General features: G+C 38.0%; 1 protein-coding gene across 1 annotated transcript in view; it reads left to right on the top strand.

Moving 5' to 3' along the window:
* The window catches only part of KCNH8 (potassium voltage-gated channel subfamily H member 8), a gene marked incomplete at its 3' end in the record, with an annotated part of 385548 nt that overhangs the window by 299575 nt on the left and 64207 nt on the right, over positions 1-21766 (top strand). The window contains exons 8-11 of the mRNA XM_079921784.1: positions 1095-1292; positions 11797-11996; positions 12872-13121; positions 18950-19164. Of these exons, the coding sequence (XP_079777910.1) occupies positions 1095-1292; positions 11797-11996; positions 12872-13121; positions 18950-19164 (863 nt within the window). The remainder of the gene's footprint in view (positions 1-1094; positions 1293-11796; positions 11997-12871; positions 13122-18949; positions 19165-21766) is intronic.

Genomic DNA, 21766 nt, shown 5'->3' with positions numbered 1-21766 from the left:
CATTATTACTACTTAAACAATGTAATGACTTTCCATCTCTTCTTGGGCAGCCATTAAATGAAGTGTTAATAAGGAAAGAGTGGTCAATGCCTAACATCCCTTAACAAAAGTCTCATGGACCTTATGGGTTGAGCTGAATTGCCATAGTGTTTCATAACACACACACACACACACAGAATTTTTAAATATAAAATTTTAAAGAGAAAGTATTTCCAGTAAAGGATTTTAAAGTGGTCTTTGTGTTGTGTTTTCATTGTATTATTATTAATATTATACTGGCTATTTCCCATCTTTATTAACATAGCTTTATTACAGCTTTATGATAGTATAATTGACATAAAATAAAATGCACATATTTGAAGCATTTAATTAGATAAGTTTTGACACATATATACACCAGTATCGTGAAACAGTTGTAGGGGGGCACCCAATTCCATTATAGGAACCTCATAGTTGTGCAGTTTTCCCCCACCACCCCCAAACACCAGAATGAGGTTGTAGAGAAGGCTTCCTGAGGAAAACATGAGCTAAGACCTATAAGGCAACTGATATCAGGTCAGGTGAATAAAATAAGAAAAGGTTGTACAGATTAGAAATAAAGCCCATCAAAAAAAAAAAAAGAAAAGAAATAAAGCCCATCTTGCCTATATGAAGTCTAGATTCTTGTGTTTGTTGCTGTTTACTATCATGTAGGGTTGAAAAATACCTACTCAACCCCTTTGTTTCTTAAAATTCCAATTGAGAAATAAGCTTAACGGCTAGTGAAATGTACAACACTGTTACCGAGAGTAGAAATCCCAGGTTCTGTCACTGCAGGTAGTTCTTGCATTAGAGTAACCTGTTCAGCTTTGACCACCAATCCACTCTTGAATGCATATTTCTCTGCTGTGTGTGTTATAAAACAGTTGCATGAAAGTGATGCCTTTGCTTTTAGAGCCATGGAATCTAATTCCTTGACTTGAACTTCCTTTTAACTTTCTTCTTTCTCCTGAGCAACTTCGTGTATCCTTAAATGTTCATTCATCATTACGCCCAGGTGCTAATACCGAGACTTTATTTTGGGGGCTTAAAGGCTCATTTTTTTTCCATTGCAGGTTGGCTTCCTGAGCTGGGAAAGAGACTGGAATCTCCATACTACGGTAACAATACTTTGGGGGGGCCGTCGATCCGAAGTGCCTATATCGCCGCTCTGTACTTCACACTCAGCAGCCTCACCAGCGTTGGGTTTGGGAATGTCTCTGCTAATACAGATGCAGAAAAGATCTTTTCCATCTGCACCATGCTGATTGGTGGTAAGGAATATTCTTCCTTTAGACCAAGAGAAGGAACAAGTGTCTGCCAAACGGTTGCTGTTATGTTCCCTCTGTCCTAAAACCCAATACAGGGTAGATTGGTTTCCATTGGAAGAGTCTAAAAGCACTAATTAGGAAATCAGTGACCAACAGTTATATATACATGTAGATTAGCAATGAAAGTCTGTGATGTCAAGAATTCCATGTTCTGACAGATGAAGAAGTTGATTTTATATATATATATATATATATATATATATATATATATATATGTTTTTAACAGAAGTACTGTTGATTTACAATTTTGTGTTAGTTTCAGGTGTACAGCACAGTGATTCAGTTATATATATACTTTTTCAGATTTGTTCCCTTATAGTTTATTACCAAATATTGACTATAGTTCCCAGTGCTATACAGTAGGTCCTTGTTGGTTATCTATCTTATATGTAGTGATGTGTATATGTATCTGATGGTTGATTTTGAAAGGGCAGGCACTTTGCTTCCTAACATGCTATTTACCTTTAGTGTTTGTGAGTTACATGAATCACAGGTATACATTTGAAATGCCATTTTGTAGCTCCAAACAGGTGAGGGTTATCAAATTTTATTAATACTACTATAGTCAATTAAGGATGTTTGATAGATAGCTTAGTTAAAACAAAAGCAACAAACACCAATACAATAATAATAAATATTTAACCTTTATTAATCGCGGTTATGTTCCATTCTCTGTGCTGAATGCTTCAGTACAATACCTCAAGCAATTCTGCAGGCAAATCTATGGGTTCTGCACCATTATTATCCCATTTAACAAATAGAGAATTTATTATGCTATTACGTCTGAGCTTCAAACCCAGCGTCTGTACTCTGCTTTGTATCGCTGTGGTTTGGACTCCGCAAATCTCGTTCTTCTTTGCCAGCTGACATCAGTCACTTCTCCCAATAGGGAGCGCCAGAGGGAGACTGGAGGCAGGAGGAGGGGGGAAGGAACTTCCGGGTTCTGATGGGTGCAGTGTATGTTGAGTGGCAGGCCACTTCAGACAGCTGCAAGTGGCTTCATCCTTCAGCCTCTTCAGGCACTTTCAGAAGCAGCCTCATTGAGCTTTCTCAGAAGCAGCCTCATTGAGCTTTCTCAGAGATCCCGGCACCTGCTGGAGGTACCCCTGCAACCAAAGTCAGAGCCCCGACTCCTCGTGGCTCCCATTGCTTCTCCTCTGGGCTCCTCGGTGCTGATAACCCCACTTCTCTTTGTTCATCCAGCTCTGCAACTATCACACTCACGTTACCTCTATCTAGACTCTCCTGATCATTCAGCACTCCAACACCAGGGAAAACAGTTCTTTATAATAAATTCCCCCAGATGAAATATTTACTTTCATTTCTCTTTTCTGAACCTAACTGACAGGATTGATGCCTTTATTACCCACATTTTTCAGATGACAAATCTAAACCTTGCAGAAATAAAGTAACGTTTTCAATGCCATACAACCAGTAAGTAAAGAGGCAAGTTTGGAACCCAGGTGATTACTTAACTTCTGTCATTAAATGCATAAATGGAAACTTGTGAATTATAAAGCTGTTCTTATGGAGATGTGGGTGTCTACCTGAATTGAGTAAATATTCTTAAGCCAGAGTTTTATGAGTACTTTCTGCCCCACCGTATTCCCTCAAAAGCTTGTTCTGTCATGTTCTCTTTTTTTTTAATTTAATTTTTGTTCTATATTAAAGTATAGGTGATTTACAATGTTGTGTTAGTTGCAGATGTACAGCTAACTGATTCAGTTATACATCTACATATATCCATTCTTTTTCAGATTCGTTTCCCATATAGGTTATTACAGAATATTAAGTAGAGCTCCCTGTGCTATACAGTAGGTCCTTGTTGATTATCTATTTTATATATAGTAGTGTGTGTATGTTAATTGAGATTATCATGTTTTCTTAATGACCTTAGTCCCAGATATCACTTTGAGGTTTGAACCTTATTATAGAAGATGGTTTCTACCAACTTCCTTGCACAGATGTGAACTGATTATGTGGGACTTCAAGCAATGAGTCATCCAGCCTACGATGAAACCAGAGCAGCATAAAGGCAATCTTTCTCTCGAGGAGTTTAGGATCACCTTGGAAGAAATACGTGGAAAGAGTTTTAATATATATATTAAATATATATTATATATATAAGTTTTAATATATATATTATAATATTTAATACAATACCAGGCAGTAAATGCTAAGTGCCAAATCAGTTAGGAACTGGAGAAGCAGTGAGAAAGGAGGCCAGGGATTGGGAGAATTTCTTGGAAAGGCAGAGTTGCTGAGGTAGCATGCTGGGACTGAAGCACTGGGAAGAGGTTTTTGGCCGATGTAGAGCAGTAACAGCCTAGGGAGCAGAGAACAGGAATTCTCGTTTTCTGAAGAGCTGCAATGTGCCAATCCCGCAGTGGTGATTTTATACCCAGTATTATGGCTTATATAATTGCTGCTCTCCTTGATGGCCCATCTTCCAGCCTAGCAGAATGACAAGCATTTTGTAAACAGACACAGTCTATATTTATTTAATATTTGCCCATGTTTCTTCTACTCCTGATGGAAATTTTTGGAAATGCTCAAGGCTTAACCTACTAATTTGACATTGGAAGAATATGTTAGCTAATTGAGCTTATTTCCTGTTGATTCACTAACTATAGTGTAAGTGGTCCGGAATCAGAAATTGTTAAGGATATTATTATTCCCTGCTATTCATTGTGAGTAGAAGCTAAGCTGGTCACAAAGCCAAAAGATATGGGAAATAATCAGATAATGCCACTTTGTCACTTGGTAAATATTTATTGAGCAAATTATCCTGGTGCAAAACCAGCGCTCATTTGGAAATGGCATGAAAGCATTTAGGTGACTTGAGCAGCACTGAGGAAACCATTGGTTTTGAATGGCAAATGGCATCTGAGTAACTCAGATTTATTAATTAAAGCTTCACAAATCTGTGTCTGTTATTGTGACAATTACCCTAGGCTAAGAGAAATGATGCCTTCCTTTTAATATTTCCTAGTTAACAAATTACTGGCATAATTTTGAGAACTAATCATAAGAGCTCACAATATTGAACACTTTGCTCATTTAATTCTCATAACACTATGAATTAGAGGTTATTAACACCCCAATTTAATATAAGGCAGCAGAAGTTTAGTGAGTTTAAATGCCCGGATTCACTAAGACCTAGAAAACTTTTTGTAAAATATCTATTTCATTATATACTGCAAATTGATTTTATTTTTTAATTTCTATAAATATATACAAATAATTTATTTTTTTAATTTAAAATATGTATTACCATGGAATCAACGCTAAGTTATCTTATTAGGAATCCCCACACAAGGCCGATGAAGTTGCTAGTGACAGGGATGCAGTATTTACTATAAAGGCAGGTAGGAGTGGTATTAAATGTTGCAGGTGAGTGTAAGAACCCCAGATAATTATCCAGGGCAGAGGTGCTCACAAGCTGAGTTAGGAGGAGAAGGGGGAAGGGAAAGCTTCCATGTGAGCATCTGTAATTAACGAGTGTGCACACCACTGATTTATGGGAAGCATATTTAAAACTATCAAAGAGATTAAGCAAAAGTAATGAAAAAAATCCATACCTAGATAAATCTGTATAAATCTTGAGAACACGCAAAACAAAGAAGGAATCCTAAAATCTTCAAACAACTATTAGAATTAATAAGTGAATTTAGTAAGGCTGATGGATATAAAGTCAATATGCAAAAATCAGTTGTATTTCTATATATTAGTAACAATCAATTAAACAATATAATACTTTTAAAATTATAAAAACATCAAATACACAGGGATAAATGTTTTAAAATGTGCAATACTGGGACTTCCCTGGCAGTCCAGTGGCTAAGACTTTACCTTCCAATGCAGGGGGTGCAGGTTCAATCCCTGGTTGGGGAGCTAAGATCCCACATGCCTTGCAGCCAAAAAACCAAAACATAAAACAGAAGCAATATTGTAACAAATTCAATAAAGACTTAAAAAAAATGGTCCACATCAAAAAAAAATTGTTTATACGTGCAATACTATTATACAGAAAAGTATAAAACATTAGAAAATTTACAAATAGTTTAAAATAATGGAAGGATATACAATGGTGATGGTTTTAAGACTTAGTATTGTAAACATACCAGTTTTATTCAAATTAACCTAAAGAGTCAATGCAGTCTCAATTTTAAAAACCCAGTAGATGTGTGTTTGCCTGTATATATGTGCCTCTTTGAAAATTGGCAAGATGTTTCTAAAAATTAGAGGAACTGCAGAACTAAAATGATTGTAAGCAAGCATAAAGAAGAACAAAATTGGAATATTTATGCTGCAGATATCATGATGTGTAATAAAGTCACAGTAATTAAGAAAGTATGGTGTTGACTCAGGAATAAATAGGCCAATGGAATTGAAGAGCATGCAAAAACCTGCCCATAAACATATGGTCACTTTATTTATGACACTGGTGATACTGTAACACAAGGGGGAGAAGATGATACTTTTAATAAACGTTGCTGAGTCAAATATATATAAATATACATGTTGAAAAACAACCTTGACCCCTCTTAAAACTAAGTTGAAATAAATTCCAAATGGATTTTGATCTAATTGTGTCAGGGAAAACAATAAAGCTTCTAAAAGCTAACATAAGAAAGTATTTTCATGACCTTGGGTTTGGCAAAGATTTCTTAAGCATGACTCAAAAAGCACTATCCATAAAGGAAAGATTGATAAATTGAACTTCAGAACTTCTGTTTATCAAAAGACATCATTAAGAACGTGAAGCAGCAAGCCACAGGATAGAAGATATTTGCAAACATGTATCTGACCAAAGACTCTTATCTATTATATATAAAGAACTCTATCAAATCACTAAGAGCAGAGAACTAAAAAATGCATTAAAATTTTTAAAAAGCACTTCAAAAATAGATTTTCTTACCTGGATAAATAATAAACATATTTAAAAAATGGTGCTCAACATCGTTCATGTAGGATATGCAAATTAAGATCAAAATTAGACAACATTTGCATTCACCAGAATGGTATACTTAAAAACACTAATAACCCTAAGTGTTTGAGAGGATAAAGAACATCTTGACTTCTCCCATACTGTTGATGTGAGTGTCAGTTGGTACAAGAGTCTTGTCGGTAGTTACCTAGTCTGAACATATCTGTATTCTGTGCCTCAACAATTCCATTTGTGAGTGTATATCCAACAAAACATCATATATATTCACATCAAAGGACATAACGTGGAAACATTACTGCAAAAATTTCAAAGTGGAAATGCTTACTAATAGGAGAATAAATAAGTAAATTATGAAATAATTATTCAATAAAGTACCATAGAGTAATGAGAATGAATGAACTGTTATGTTACCACATAGATAAATCTTACAAACTCAATGCTGAGCAGAGAAGACAGACACAAATAAGTATGCACTGTATGATTTTGTTTAAAGAAGGTTCAAAAGTAGGCAAAACTTATTGATTGCAGTATAACTCATAGCTGCACTTACCTTTGGTGAGGGTGCTGGTTGGTGACTGTGTGGGACACCAGGGAGCCCTGGGTGCTGATAATATCACGTTTATTCATCTGGAGGTGATTCCATGGATCCGTTCACTTTGAGAAATGAACTATACATTTACTATTGGTGTAATCTTCTCAATGTGTGTCTTTGATACTAATTTTAGTTTGTAAAATTATAATAGATGGGCAAAAAATAATAATGTAACTATCAGGTGTGGGATGAGAAAGTGGATAGCAGTGAGCTGAGTTCTCACTTTTCATGTCAAGTTGCTTTTTAGGTTTTGTCTTAATATGATAAGTCAAGCAGTAGAAGTGAAATCTCATGATCTAAAATATTGGTGATAATCAGAAGAAGACCTAAAAGAAACAATTTTGAAAGTTTGCCTTTGGGGAGTGGGATGGGGATGATGGGAAGGGCTTGGGACTGAACTGTTCCTAAATTTTCTAAGCTACTTGCTTATGATTATAAAACTTTTTAAAGAAATTATCAAACCGCCAGAGGTTCATTTGGGTTCCATAAATATTTATGGCACACTAAAATTATGCCAGGCGCTGTGCTAGGTGCTAGGGAAACAAAGATGACTAAGATATGATGCTTTCCTTCGAGGAGTTCACAGTTGAGTAATGGAAATAGGTACTCAGGCAGATGATGTTCTTTCTTTTTCCATTTTAACTTTTCCTATTATAGTGCGCATTTCGAAAGAACTGGAAAATCTACATAAAAACAAAATTACATATAATCCCATCACCAAAGGATATTCTTTTCAGTCTTTTCATACATTTATTCCCCTATTTTCTAAGGGATTTATATCAACTACACATATCATTTTTGTCACCAAACAAAATATATTGAGAACATTTTCCCATGTCTTTTAAAATTCCTCTCTCATATTTATTAATGGCTGCCTGATGAGTGAGCCCCCAGTGTTGGGACCATCAGCTCAGCCTCAGAGGTTAGATATAGCTTTCTAGTGAAGAGGACTCATCACTCAGGACATGTCCAGTTTAAATGAGGCATTGTTACCACGGAAGAGGTAGAGTGAAACTCTTAACAGCCAAGGCTTTCCTTGGGTCCTCTTATCCTATATATATACTACCCTGACGTGATGTTATTCGACCCACAAATTCGCTGTTTTTAAGGTGTCTTTACACTGCCATTTCAATTCATCATTTAGAAAATTGTTCTCACTCTCTATTCTCCCTGCCATCTGCCACTCACAACCCAGTGTACTTATAGCAAGGACTGGAAAATTCCAAGGCAATAAGTAGGTGAGAGAGAGGAGTAGGGCAGCTAAGATTACCCGAAGCCTGAGCTCTGGTCTCCTTTTATAGCAGAAGAGCACAGTCCCTCTGTAGACGCTGAAGGCGCTGCAAAGTAGTTGACTAAAGAAACCAGAAATGATGATCTTAGGACAGCAAGGTTGCCCAAAATCCAAAGAAAGAGGTGGTGGGGAGGGAGAGAGAGAGAGAGAGAGAGGAGGGGAAGGAAGGAGGAGGGAAAAAAGGGGGGAAGGAAAGGAAAGATAAAGAAAAAAGGGAAAGAGAAAGCCAGGCAACCTATAAGAATGCATTTTCATTTGAGGTCTGTTTACTTTTCATGTCAGATCCTGAGTGTTGAGCCTCCTCTGAAAACCTGATATTAACATGATCTTTTACAAAATGCATTCTATACAAAACTCTTCCGCAAAGAAAAAGAACCTCCCACAGACTCAGCAGTAGGCCTAGCGTGCTACTTTAAGAATTATATACATCAAATTTGCTAGGAATAAAAAGGAAAAGTGAAGGATAATTTCCAGACTGACCTGGATATAGAAGTTCTTCAGTCAAAGTTTCATAGTAGATGGAATGATTTGGCCTGACAGTCACAAACACTCTTCACCAGTGTGAAAATGATAACCGGTGACAGAGAGGCAATAATAACTTTGGAAAACTGAAAAACTACGAGAGCTAGGGTTGTATTTTTTGAACTACTTAAATTAGAAGTATTCTCCTATGCTGAAGTGAGACTTTGAAATTATGATGACTCAGACATAGACTAGGGCTTTCCAACAACACTTATGAATGCTACAATGAATCCAGTAATTCATTTTATTGATAATGTACAATTAGAATGCTAAATGATCTGAACATATTACTTCTCTTACCTTAAGTGCTTTACACACATTATAATTAAGCAATGTTAAAATCATACACTTAATTAAGGAAAGCAGTGTTAAAATAAATGAAATAAAATTGTTCTCAGTACTCAGTTTAAACGCCATAAATGATTATTACTACATACTTTCTACGGATGGTGGGGCTTCCAAACACTGAGCCCATAAGTATATGAACAGAGCCTGAAATCAGTGTTTAGGTCCTTGGACTTGGAGCAGAATCAGTTCTTTTCTTTGCTGAGTGTTTATTGTAAATAGAGGTCTCCCCTTCCAAATAAAATATTTAAGCGGCAGAACAGTTGTGCTTCTAAGACCATACAGAAGAATGAGCCTCTGCTTAGAACCTGCCAATAGCGCTCAACATTTAGTTGTTAAGCAATATGCGTTTTTCTTGGTATATTTTTAACCCTTTGGAAGACATTTCATTTTTGAACATTTGGGAAGAATCTGCACCTATGTGTGCTTGCATGTAGCAGGTATTTCTTGAATATTTCTTGAATTTCCTCCATCAAGAAGTTATTTCCACAAAGAACCACTCAATTATTTGACAGGTTGCTGGAAAACCTTAAATCTGGGTTCCTCCCGCGTATTTTACACCACTGAGCATCCTGGAAATTCATAGCACTTTTCACTTTCATGGGAAAAATTAACATAAATTGAGCACCCACATGCAATTAAAAGCACTTTAAAAAAGATATTTGAACTCTTTACATCCTGAAGTAACTCTATGAGTAAGGTACTGTTATGCCCATATACATGTAAGGGAACCACGCAAGGGAATTACATATCTCGCCTGGTTTACAAAATTAGAAGTGGTAAAGCCAGCATTTAATCTAATGGTGTCTGATTCTGAAGTCCATGTTTCCTCTGCAACATTATATTGCCTCCTGTATATAGACCCTAAGTTTAACCCTATTCTAGTAACTTCTCCAAAATATTGAGGCCTTCTTTATTATGGGGTGACTTCATTGGCATGGTGACCGTATTTTCCATAGAGAAATGATGATGTATAACCTGATAAAGAAATTTAACTCCAGTGTTAGATTAGGCTGAAATTAGTATGACAAAAGTTGATAATTTCTGGTAAATGTAACCGAAAGAAAGAATTCGGGTTGGGGCTATCTTGAAATATTCAGCAGGATGGATGTGACAATAGGTTGACACATTTGCACTAATTATCAATTCTGGTGCTAAGAAACTTTTAACATAGTCCTTGGACGTTGAAATTTGGGCACAGGGACGTTTATGACAGGTCTTAATAGACAAACTAGAAATGTTTAGTCTTTTTTTTTTTTAACTAAAAACTACTGAAACCAGTGATTTCACCCAACCCCTGAGCTTCTTACCTCCTTGCCAGTCCCATGGGGATCAGGGCTGAAATCTGAATATCACAGAGAGTTGATCTGTCCGTAAGTGTGGGCACACTTGGACCTTTCTCTTTCCCAGTTTCACAAACCCAGGTGGGTCCAAGGCCTTCTCGGGCTACTTGCTGGTGTCTGCTAGGCCATTCCCGTTGTTTGACCAACAACTACTGTTTAGTGCGAAATCCTCACATCTTTTCTGACTTTGAGATACTTGACCACTCCCCACAGCAGGTGACTCCTTGGCAGGTGAAGTCCATCTGCTCGCTCACTCTGTGTTTTTCCAGGAGAAAATCCATCCCTAATCCCCATCCGCTCTGGAATTCTGGTGAACAAAGCCTGCTCTCTCATTACACTCTGGTGTTGCTTTTGGGAGCGGAAGACGGACCAAGAAATCTCACTGAAACAGGAGTCACATGTTCGTGTACCACCCGGCCCTTCTCAGAAGGGTGGCAAGGACTCTGAGCAGAATATCTGAATTCTTTGTTTCTTGAATGGTCTCAGAATTCCTAATATCTGTGTCCCTTAAAATTAAAGTGACTAGGGAGCTGGGGTGGTGTTATCTTGGCTTCAGATTGCCCAGGAAATCCTCAATTACATTTCTAACACCTTTTTCAGTACTTTTATTAATAGAAATGTGTCATATTTAATATCCTAAAACTAATTTTAAATGATGGCTTTGGGGAAGAGACTAATATTCTCATAAAGGCTAACCAGATTTTTATTATAGACTTACTTTTGAAATGTATTTGTTATTATAATAAAAATAACTATTAAACCCTAACTTGATAGCTTATTCTATGAAATTATTAAAACCATTTCATCATACCCACACAGTTATACCCAATGATTAAAATAATACAGATGTGAATAAAGTACAAAAATCAAAGTTTGTCATAGCCAGGATGGCGGCTAACAGATTAAGTGTGGGTCAAAGTGGTCTATTGTTCTTATGACTGAGTTTTTTTGTTTTTTTGGTTTTTTTGGCACGCGGGCCTCTCGCTGTTGTGGCCTCTCCCGTTGCGGAGTACAGGCTCCGGAGGCGCAGGCTCAGCGGCCATGGCTCACGGGCCCGGCCGCTCCGCAGCATGTGGGAGCTTCCCGGACCGGGGCACGAACCCGGGTCCCCTGCATCAGCAGGCGGACTCTCAACCACTCCGCCACCAGGGAAGCCCATTTACTGAGTATTTTTAAAAGGTATTTTTACTCTGATCAAGTCACATGGAATCGAAATGACTACATCAGGATGCACCCTGTGGCACTGCGGCTGCAGCAAAAAGCCTGTTTAAAAATAGCTGTGTCAACATGGCCAGCTACGTGTACTCTGCTGATTCAGGATATATAGACTGTACATTTATACATAAGGAGGAAGCCCCTCCGTCCTATTTTTCTCCCATTATATGCCATGTTGTTTTCTCTAGCCTTGATGCATGCCCTGGTGTTTGGAAACGTGACGGCGATCATACAGAGGATGTATTCCAGGTGGTCCCTCTATCACACTAGAACCAAGGATCTGAAGGACTTCATACGTGTCCATCACCTGCCCCAGCAGCTCAAGCAGAGGATGCTTGAATATTTCCAAACAACCTGGTCAGTCAACAATGGAATAGATTCCAATGAGGTAATGTGCATTTCTCATGTTGACGTTTTCAGGCAGAAAGCACGTATTCTGAGGTAAAAGCAAAGTGCTCTAATGCAGGTCTCAAAAGGGAAATACACACCTACCACCTTCTTTATCTCTTTATTTTTAATCTCTCATGACCTCAATACATCTTCTTTCATCTGCTCTGGCTTATGTTTTTACAATGTCACTTTGGATTGGCCTGTGTTTTACAGTAACTTGCTACTTTGGTCAATCGGGCAGACTTATTTTCATTCTCATTGACCCTCTTTGAAGGAACCAATTCTTATGACAGTTGAATGATGGAATCATGGAATATTAGATTAATCAAGTTAATGTTTACCTTTAAAAGCAACAAAGTAAAAAAAAAAAAAAAGGCTTTTCAGCAAACATGTTATCTTTGGACATCCAGAAACACCGCAGACCACCACTGTAGAAAAGGTATCCTACAAATCAAGCAACCATTCCACCAACCCCCCAACAAAACTAGTCATCAATATTTTTAAGTAATTATTTGTTTTTTCCTCTCTTCAGATGGTCATGACAGCAGAGGAAACACTAAAAGATCCAAATTCCATATCTTCTGTCCTGAGTAGGCATCTTTGTGAAAAGCAAGTCACAAGGAACTATATGTTCCATTCTAGAGTCTTTTATTAATTTATTCTATTTCTCTAGACTTATTAACAGCTGATTATTTAGGAGCACACAACCAGGGTCACAGTAATGGAAAAATCTCTCCAGGATTACTCATATGTATATTTCCTCTTCTGTACTGTGGCTGGTCAAACAGTGGGAAAAACTTCCTGTGGTCTTATAGTCAATCAATTATGCAAGACTGACCCCAACTTGCTTCCCTCTTTCATCTTCTCTGACAGCTTTTGAAAGACTTTCCAGATGAGCTTCGTTCTGACATCACCATGCACCTGAACAAGGAAATCTTACAGTTGTCCCTTTTTGAGTGTGCCAGCCGGGGCTGCCTCAGGTCTCTGTCCCTACACATCAAAACCTCCTTCTGTGCTCCAGGGGAGTATCTGCTGCGTCAGGGAGACGCTTTGCAGGCCATCTACTTTGTATGCTCGGGCTCCATGGAAGTTCTTAAAGACAGCATGGTGCTGGCGATTCTGGGTATGTCTGAGTTGAAAAGCTTCATGAAATTTTACTCTGGAGCATAAATTAAGGAGATGAAATGCGGGGGAAAACTGTGATTGAGAGAAGGAAAATCAGGGATGAATATGTGGATTCAGGTATGGTTTTAATTTGCCAAATTATTAGTTTTTATTATTAATTAATTGTTATGCCATATATTGAGTTTACACTGTGCTAAGTGTTATATCCAACACGTTTTGATTCTTGTTAAAAATCCAGTGGTATAAATATTATCCCTACTTTACAAGTGAATATATAGTATCTTAGTTAACTTAATTTGTCCCAAATAACATAGCAAGAGAATGAACACAGTTCTTTCTGATTCCTAAAGCCAGATTATAAATTATGATATAGTCTGCCTCTTGGTGAGACAGCTGGTCAGTTTTCAGAGGGCATTTCTGCCTTTTTGTGGAGAATCAATTCAGAGAAGAACATTGAAAATTGTTTTATCTGTGCTAGAAATTGAACAAAAAATGATTTCGTTTTGAGAATAAGCTCTCGTAGCAATCATAGCAATCATTAACTCAATTCTGTCAAGGTGATGATAGGCTCTTTTCACTCCCTCAAAAATTCATAGGACAATTTGTGAATATTTTGTACCACAAAGTTGACTCCAACTATTAAGACATAATTGGTGTTCATTGAAATGTAAATGTCAGCTGAGAAAAGGTGACATGCAGGGTTAATGTAGAAAAATTGCTATCTGCAATTTTATGTGTATCTCTTTTAAAAATCACTTTCATTTGTTTCTTTATCTGTTTGTTCATTTATTTATTCAACTATTATTTCTTGAGGGCCTACGAATAAATTAGGTACTGGTCTAAACGATATATTTTGAACACCAGTGTAGAATGATAATGTTTAGAATTTGTGTTAATTAAAAGTGACTAATGCAGCACTTTTCATTTATTTTTAATTTTCATATTTAAGAACCTAATATCTGTGGACAACCCAACCCTTTACAAAGTATTTTCACATGTGGGACCTTAGTTACATTTTCCTAACACAAAGAGACAGATAAGAGAGGTATTTTCTCATTTTTCCGAAGTCGAAGCTAATCTAGGTCTTCAGACTCTGCATCCAGTGTCCTTTCCACCTCTGAACAATGCCTTTTATTCTATATGATCATTGTTAAGTCTGCAGTCTCTGGATTTTAGCTAGTAAGCTTCAAGATAGGTTACATTTGGGAAGAGAGAAGAGAACTAATATTGATTGATTCCCTAATGTGAGCTGGGTGTTGTATGTCCATTATCCAGTTCAAATCTTGCAACCCTATTAGGTTGCTATGATTATCCCCAGTTAGAGGTGCAGAGATGGGGGCAGCGAGGGGTAAAATACCAAATGGAAGAATGCTTTCCATTGCTTCCAATTGACTTCAGTTTACCACATCCCAGAGGAACGGTAGGGCTTGGCTTCCAAAGTTTGGGCTCAGTTCTTGATTCACCCCCTGATGTTTTTCTCCTTAATAGAAAGGCATGGAAGAGCAACGAAAAGAGTGTATTTATCCTCAGTGTGGCCAGCTCATTACCAGTGGGAGAGTGAGACTCTGTACGTGTGTGTTTTTCAAGAGGAGAATTTAACACTCTTCCTGCCCACTTCTCAACTCTATGAAGTTAAAGATCAGTCATTCTATCATTTTTTATTCAAAATTAAAAGTGACAATCATTTCTAAATTTGCTTCAAAAACCTTTCTTTACCTGTGGGCTTCCTTAGTACCACTATCAGTTTTATAGCCTGTCCATTGGCACAGTCTGCTTTTAAAAGGGCATTTAGTGCCATTTACAGCGACATGGAGGGACCTAGAGATTGTCATACTGATTGAAGTAAGTCAGACAAAGACAAATATATGATATCGCTTATATGTGGAAACTCAAAAAATGCTACAAATGAACTTATTTACAAAACAGAAATAGAGTCACAGATGTAGAAAGTAAATTTATGGTTACCAAGGGGGAAAGGTGGTGGAGGGATAAATTGGGAGATTGGGATTGACATATACACACTACTATATATAAAATAGATAACTAATAACCTACTGTATAGCACGGGGAACTGTACTCAATACTCTGTGATGACCTATATGGGAATAGAATCTAAAGAGTGGATATATGTATATGTATAACTGATTCACTTTTCCATACAGCAGAAACTAACACAACATTGTAAATTAACTATACTCCCATAAAATTTAATTTAAAATAAAATAAATAAAATTAAAGGGTATTTAGTTATTTTTCTAGCAGCTTATGGTTTGATATACATGTAAGCAAATTAATGCACTATTTTTACATGTATATAATGTGGGTTTTTCCATAATGGTGGTGAATTTTTAAATTTGGTAACTAGCAACAGTTCTCGGAATGGAATACGAAGGCATCATCCCTGATACTATGTCACGATAGGTACAAATTTGGTGGCTTGTATGTAAATACTATTGTTTGTAATACACAATTCCATCGGATTTTCTTATTTTATTTTTTTTAATTAATTAATTAATTTTTTTTTGCGTTATGCGGGCCTCTCACTGTTGTGCCCTCTCCCGTTGCGGAGTACAGGCTCCGGACGCGCAGGCTCAGCGGCCATGGCTCACGGGCCCAGCCGCTCCGCGGCATGTGGGATCTTCCCGGACCGGGGCACGAACCCGTGTCCCCTGCATCGGCAGGCAGACTCTCAACCACTGCGCCACCAGGGAAGCCCCCGGATTTTCTTATGTTAAAAAAATTCTACTAACAACTAAAAGACTTAGTTCATTGCCTTGTGCTTCTGGCCCGCATTTCCTACATAAATTGAGCTTCCCGTAATTAACGTTTTCCCATCTTTACTGCTACCATATATCTCTCAAAAATGCACGTGACCATTCGAAACACGCCTATGTTATATTGGGACTAAACCCAAAGATAATACGTTAGTAATATTTTCTCTCTGTGGTTAGCATTATTTCAACGGAGACTGACTATTTTACTTCCCCTACGGTAATATTATCTTATGGGCCAATTTAAATCAATACTGACTTTGATAAACTTAAGCACATGGCTTAAAATATAGATATTTAGTACATGTTCACTCTGCCAACAAAATAATTAATACATAATGTCGTAGGGGAAAAGTATCACCAAACAGCTGTCAAGCCATAATTTATTCAAACAATCCCGTCGTCCTATCAATTCTTGAAGGCGTTCTTAATCTGATGCTTTTCGGGGAGGCAGTTGACACAGAGGCAGGGATTTTTCCAGGGATAGAATTTGTCTGCCTTACACACATTCATTTCATGTCCTGGTAATTGAACACTTTCTTCATTGTGGTTTAAAAGAAGATGACAAAGCACAGATAAATGCACTCTTCACAGATGGCATTAGTCTGCCTAATTATAATTAAACATAAGTTATAGCTCTAACCAGGATGGTTTGCACATGCATCCCATCAACCTTTTTTTGCCCAATGGAAGAATAACGATTAGCAAATATCAGTAATGGAATTCTGAATAATAGAGACTCTAAGGGATCATAAATATCTTCTTTTCTTTTAGAAATAAAGATACTGAAACCCAGTGTAATTAAGAAACTTAGATATAGGCTCTAAATCTAGGTAGGGAGTAATCCACAAAATCTTAAAATGAGTGAAGGTGATGATCAGGGCTCCACCTGAGGTCTGGCACACATGTCAGTGGTCCATAGTTATCCATTGAATAAATAAATAAACTAGAATTCTTTCTAGGATGCCAAGTTTAGCAAGATGCTGGGGTCATTGTGGCCAAAATCACCAGGTATGAAAGTATGATGACCCTAACGTTTTTCCAAACACCAGCTGCTTCACAGAATATGTGAATTCTCACCGCGGCAACATGGTGCCTCATGGTAAATTCTCCTCAGATATACAAAATTTGAAAATCTGCTGTATTCAGTCCATCCTGGCTATATTTACATCTTGCATCAGTATCCAACTTTGAGTTTTTGAGCGGCAATTTAGATTTCTAAGAAAACATGCAAGAAAAACAATTTCCAAGTTTAGCAGGATTGGTGACAACAGTAAATCAAACTTGAGTTCTTCAACACTATGTGGCTGTTTCTTGTCTTAGTGTCTATAAATATAGATTTTTTTCTTCTGCCAAATGGGCTCAATTTCAAGGTTTTAATTCAAAGATAACACCTAGAATAATTTAAAATGTTTTGATCTGGCACAAATATTTATGAATATCTCAGGTATTCATGGTTGATGTGGCCCATCTCCTTTTACTGTCAAATTCAATAAAACAGACTTTTATGGAAGCCTGTTGCATGCCAGAGACTTTGCTTCCAGAAATTCTGGGCACAGTAAAAAATAAAAGTTTCAAAGTTAAAAAAATTAATTGAATGAAGAATGGACGGGGCAATTTGTTCTATAACATTCCAAAGATATTATTTGCTTGGTGGTTTTTGGTGGGTCAATTAGTGGTTGTTGGTTCCCTGTGAAATGAAACAGAGCGGCCATAAAAATATATAAATAAATAAAAGTTATTTTATTTATTTATAGGCATGATGATATTTGAGGACAAAGCAAAGACGAAGTAGAAACTCCTAAGTTGGAGCCTTGAATCCAATGCCAGCATCCTTTGTGAACTTGGTCATATTACCTCAGCTTTTAACCTAAGTCTGTCTGAGAATTGAATGGATTTTCTTGCAGATTTCTCACATGGACGCTGAGTGAATGAATGGCTCTGTCTAAAACAAAACTGAAGCTGCAATCAGCTCTTTGTTAGTAATTACAATTATGCTCACCCTCCTGCCAGGTTAAACTGATTTGAATCAATTTTAAGATTTTAAAGATTCAAATAACTTGTCCAATATTATCTAATCAGCAAACTCGAGGAAGTAAGCTAGTTCCCAGACAGGTGAAGTGTAGCCTAAGACTGATCGACAGAGGTGTTAAAAAAGATCAGCGGTGCTGGCTGTGGGGTGGGACACAGAAAATGTGAATAAAGTAGTGTTAGATCATCTCTCCCCACAGTGGAAGAGCTCATAGTTTTTATTTATTCACTTTCTTTGTTGCTGGAGAAAATGGGATTTTTACACTGTCACAGAGCATTAAAACTATGACTTGTATCTTACATTTCTCTGTAGTAGATTTCATGGTCTGTAATGCCCAGTAGTTGCCTCTGCCTCTCAACTCTCCTCCTCCATGCCCCGCCTCCTGTCTTGTAGACATGTTCAGAGATAAATAAAACAATCCAAGTATATTAGATGGTGATGTTTATATTACTGTCCAAAGTGCTAGAATCAAAATGATTAATATACCTCTTGATGGTCTAAACCTCAGAATCATGGAGCATTTTTACAGTCAGAAAAACTGAGCCATTATTATTTCCCTGGAATGGTTAAAGCAACGGTGACGAAAAATGTCAACTGCTTTGTCTAAAGTCATTTACCAAATCCTGTGAGGGACCTGTCTGGAGCCCATGTATGACCTACAGTTCCTAATTCTCGGGCTCCTAGGCTTTATTCTCTAGACCAGTTTTCTCAACTGGGGACAATTTCGATTGCCAAGGCACATTAGGCAATGCCTGCAGATATTTTGGGTGTCATCTCTGGGGGTGGATGATGTGAGATGCTACTAAACATTCTACCCTGTACGGAATGCTCCCCCTGCCAGCAGAGAATGATGAGGCCCCAAATCTCAACCCTGCTGAGGCTGAGAAACCCTGCCCCAGATAAAGGTTCCTCTTCTCTTTCACTGTAATTTCAGAGTAATGAAGCCTGTAAATCACACAAAGTTACCAGTCCCAAGCTTGCTTTTCATTAAAGCTACATGTCTCTTTTTTTCACTGTTTCAAGGGAAAGGAGATTTAATTGGAGCCAATCTATCAATTAAGGACCAAGTGATCAAGACCAATGCGGATGTGAAGGCGCTAACCTACTGTGATCTTCAGTGCATCATCCTCAAAGGACTCTTTGAAGTGCTGGACCTTTACCCAGAATATGCTCACAAATTTGTGGAAGACATTCAGCATGACCTCACATACAACCTTCGAGAAGGTCACGAGAGTGATGTAAGTCTCGCTTCTAATTAGTGCTGAGACCCAAACACATGGGGCCTGGAGATCATTTATAACAGGAAAGGCACATGTCCTGACCTCACTTCAAAAAGTCTCTGAGCAGATAAGGTAGGACTGTTCAGTTACTAACTGAGCAGTTAGATAATTAGCTACAAGTCAAACCTGGAGCTTGTTATCAACATTTTAGGAAAGTATTATTTACGGATGACTTCTCTTAATTCAGTTTCTTTCTTTTTTATTTTCATGTGCTTATAGCCAGAATCAATTTCAGGGACATATAATATTCAGCTAGAGATGTGTGACTTCTCCCGAACTGAAAGATTTCTGGATAGAGTATGTGGTGCAGAGTTTGCTGTGTGTGTAATTATTCACTACTCCACTGGCTTGACATACATTTTGCTTAAGAATATCTTTTTATTTGTTAACCGGTACTCAAAACAGCCTATCTTAAAATGACTAAAAATGCACGGAAGGATTCAAGCCAAAGATTGTCACGCTGAAAGCATAATGAACATTTTCTGAAATTATATATTTGCCGCATGTTTCAGTTTATACAAACAGCTTTCCTGTCAAAATATGTACCAAACTGCATCCCGTGATTAAGCTGCTCATGAACATGACTTCATTAGATGTGTCAGAGAGACCAATGATTTAATAGGGATGATTGTTGAAAGGCAAACCAGAGCACGTACGCAGAGCATTCTCTATGAACAGAAGCCTTGATCTGCTGCCTTGAGCTGCCCCAGATATCTGCTATACTCGATTTTTTCCCTAAGGGTTTAAGAAACGAAGCTCTTGTTTTGACTAACACACTTGTGGGGACATTTTGTTCGTCATCAGTATTCTCCACTTGAAAGGTAAAGAATGAACCCAAATTGCGTATGACTTCATCTTGGTGGAGGATATCAAATGGCAGACAGTATGTAAATGGTATCCCTTTCTGACGTTCAAGATTACCACTCTTGAATGTGTGCTTCTCTCCATTGGTGATGACAAGCAGCAGAGGAGGTATCGATATTTATTGCAAACTTACTTGTGCTAAATACTCTGCCTGTGTAAAACATCTCATTTAGTGCTTAAAGCCACGGTTGAAGGTGAGTGTCAACTAGGTTTTACAGGACAGGAGGCAGATGCAGAATGGTTAAGTAACGTGTGTGAGGTCACACAAACTTGTAGGTGGCAGGGACAGAGTATGGGCACAGGGGTCTGTCATTTTAAAATCTGTAAACTCATAGTTATGTTGTCTCTTATTTATTTACTTATTTATTTTTGGCTGCGTTGGGTTTTCGTTGCTGCGCACGGGCTTTCTCTAGTTGTGCCGAGCGGGGGCAACTCTTCGCTGCGGTGCACGGGCTTCTCGTTGCGGTGGCTTCTCTTGTTGTGGAGCACGGGCTCTAGGCGCGCCAGCTTCAGTGGTTGCAGCACATGGGCTCAGTAGTTGTGGCTCATGGGCTTAGTTGCTCCGCGGCATGTGAGATCTTCCCGGACCAAGGCTCAAACCCGTGTCCCCTGCATTGGCAGGCGGATTCTTAACCGCTGCGCCACCAGGGAAGTCCCCTGTTGTCTCTTCTTCTTGAAGACACTCATCTTGTCTTCCCTTTCAATAAATCGAGGTCTACGACTAAAGTTGCCTTTTGTGCTCTCCACGACAGTGTAATGTGACAACTATTTTTGAAGAGTGGAGATGAGTTAGGGCATCGAAGCCACCAAAAAGGGAAAAAGAAATGAGGGAAGAGAGGAAGAGCCACCATTCCTCAGCATAGACAAATGGAAAATATGGGATCTCAACCCCTAGTTTCTTCTTAGTTGGTTACTTTTAAGGATTCTTACCTTTAATCCATTTTTTATCTTCTTCTTCTCTTTGCTGAAACATTAATCATAGTGATTTTAAAACTCCAATGTCTGAATTGCCAATGAGACTATTTTCGTTATCTGTTATTTCTCTTGTGTGTGGTTTTTTTTGTTTGTTTTCTTTTTGGTTATTTGGCCGCCACCCCTCTTTTTAACAGATATCATGATTTTGCTTCATTGTAGATGTTGTTTATGAAAAAGTGTTCACCTTATTTCCCTCCAGATAGGGTTATAGTTTCTCTTGGCAGGCAGATAGAGTACCAGCAAATCACTTTCGTCCTGCTCACCGTTCCTCTTCATCTTTGTTAGGCTGATCTGTTTCAGTTTTGCCCTTACTCTGGTGCTATAGCTCTCACTCCTAAGTAAGACATGATTTTTTTCAGGATCTCAGCTAAAATCCTTGGATGTTCACCAAGGCTCCTCCAATTTGGCAGGCCTTGAATTCCAGCCTGCATCTCCTGAGCATCACATGGTTATGGAAATCATCTGGTTTCTTGGAGTACCACCCTGTGTAGGCTCAAATGGGGAGCTGGCTGATGCCTCAAGGGCCCCATTGATGCAGTTCCCTCCTCTCTGGGGTTTATTCATCAAATCCCAGGTGGTTTGGTACACCTAAACGTCCTCGTCCAGGAAGACTGTTCCTTTCTCTTACACCTCACGCTGAAACAGCCGATTCTCTCAGGAAAACACCTGGATAAACATGGTCCTCACCCTGATGGACTTCCCTTTTCCCAGGCAACACAGC

Source organism: Stenella coeruleoalba (genome assembly GCF_951394435.1).
Source record: "Stenella coeruleoalba genome assembly, chromosome: 5".
Lineage (NCBI taxonomy): Eukaryota > Metazoa > Chordata > Mammalia > Artiodactyla > Delphinidae > Stenella > Stenella coeruleoalba.
This window is presented reverse-complemented; position numbering and strand designations above follow the sequence as displayed.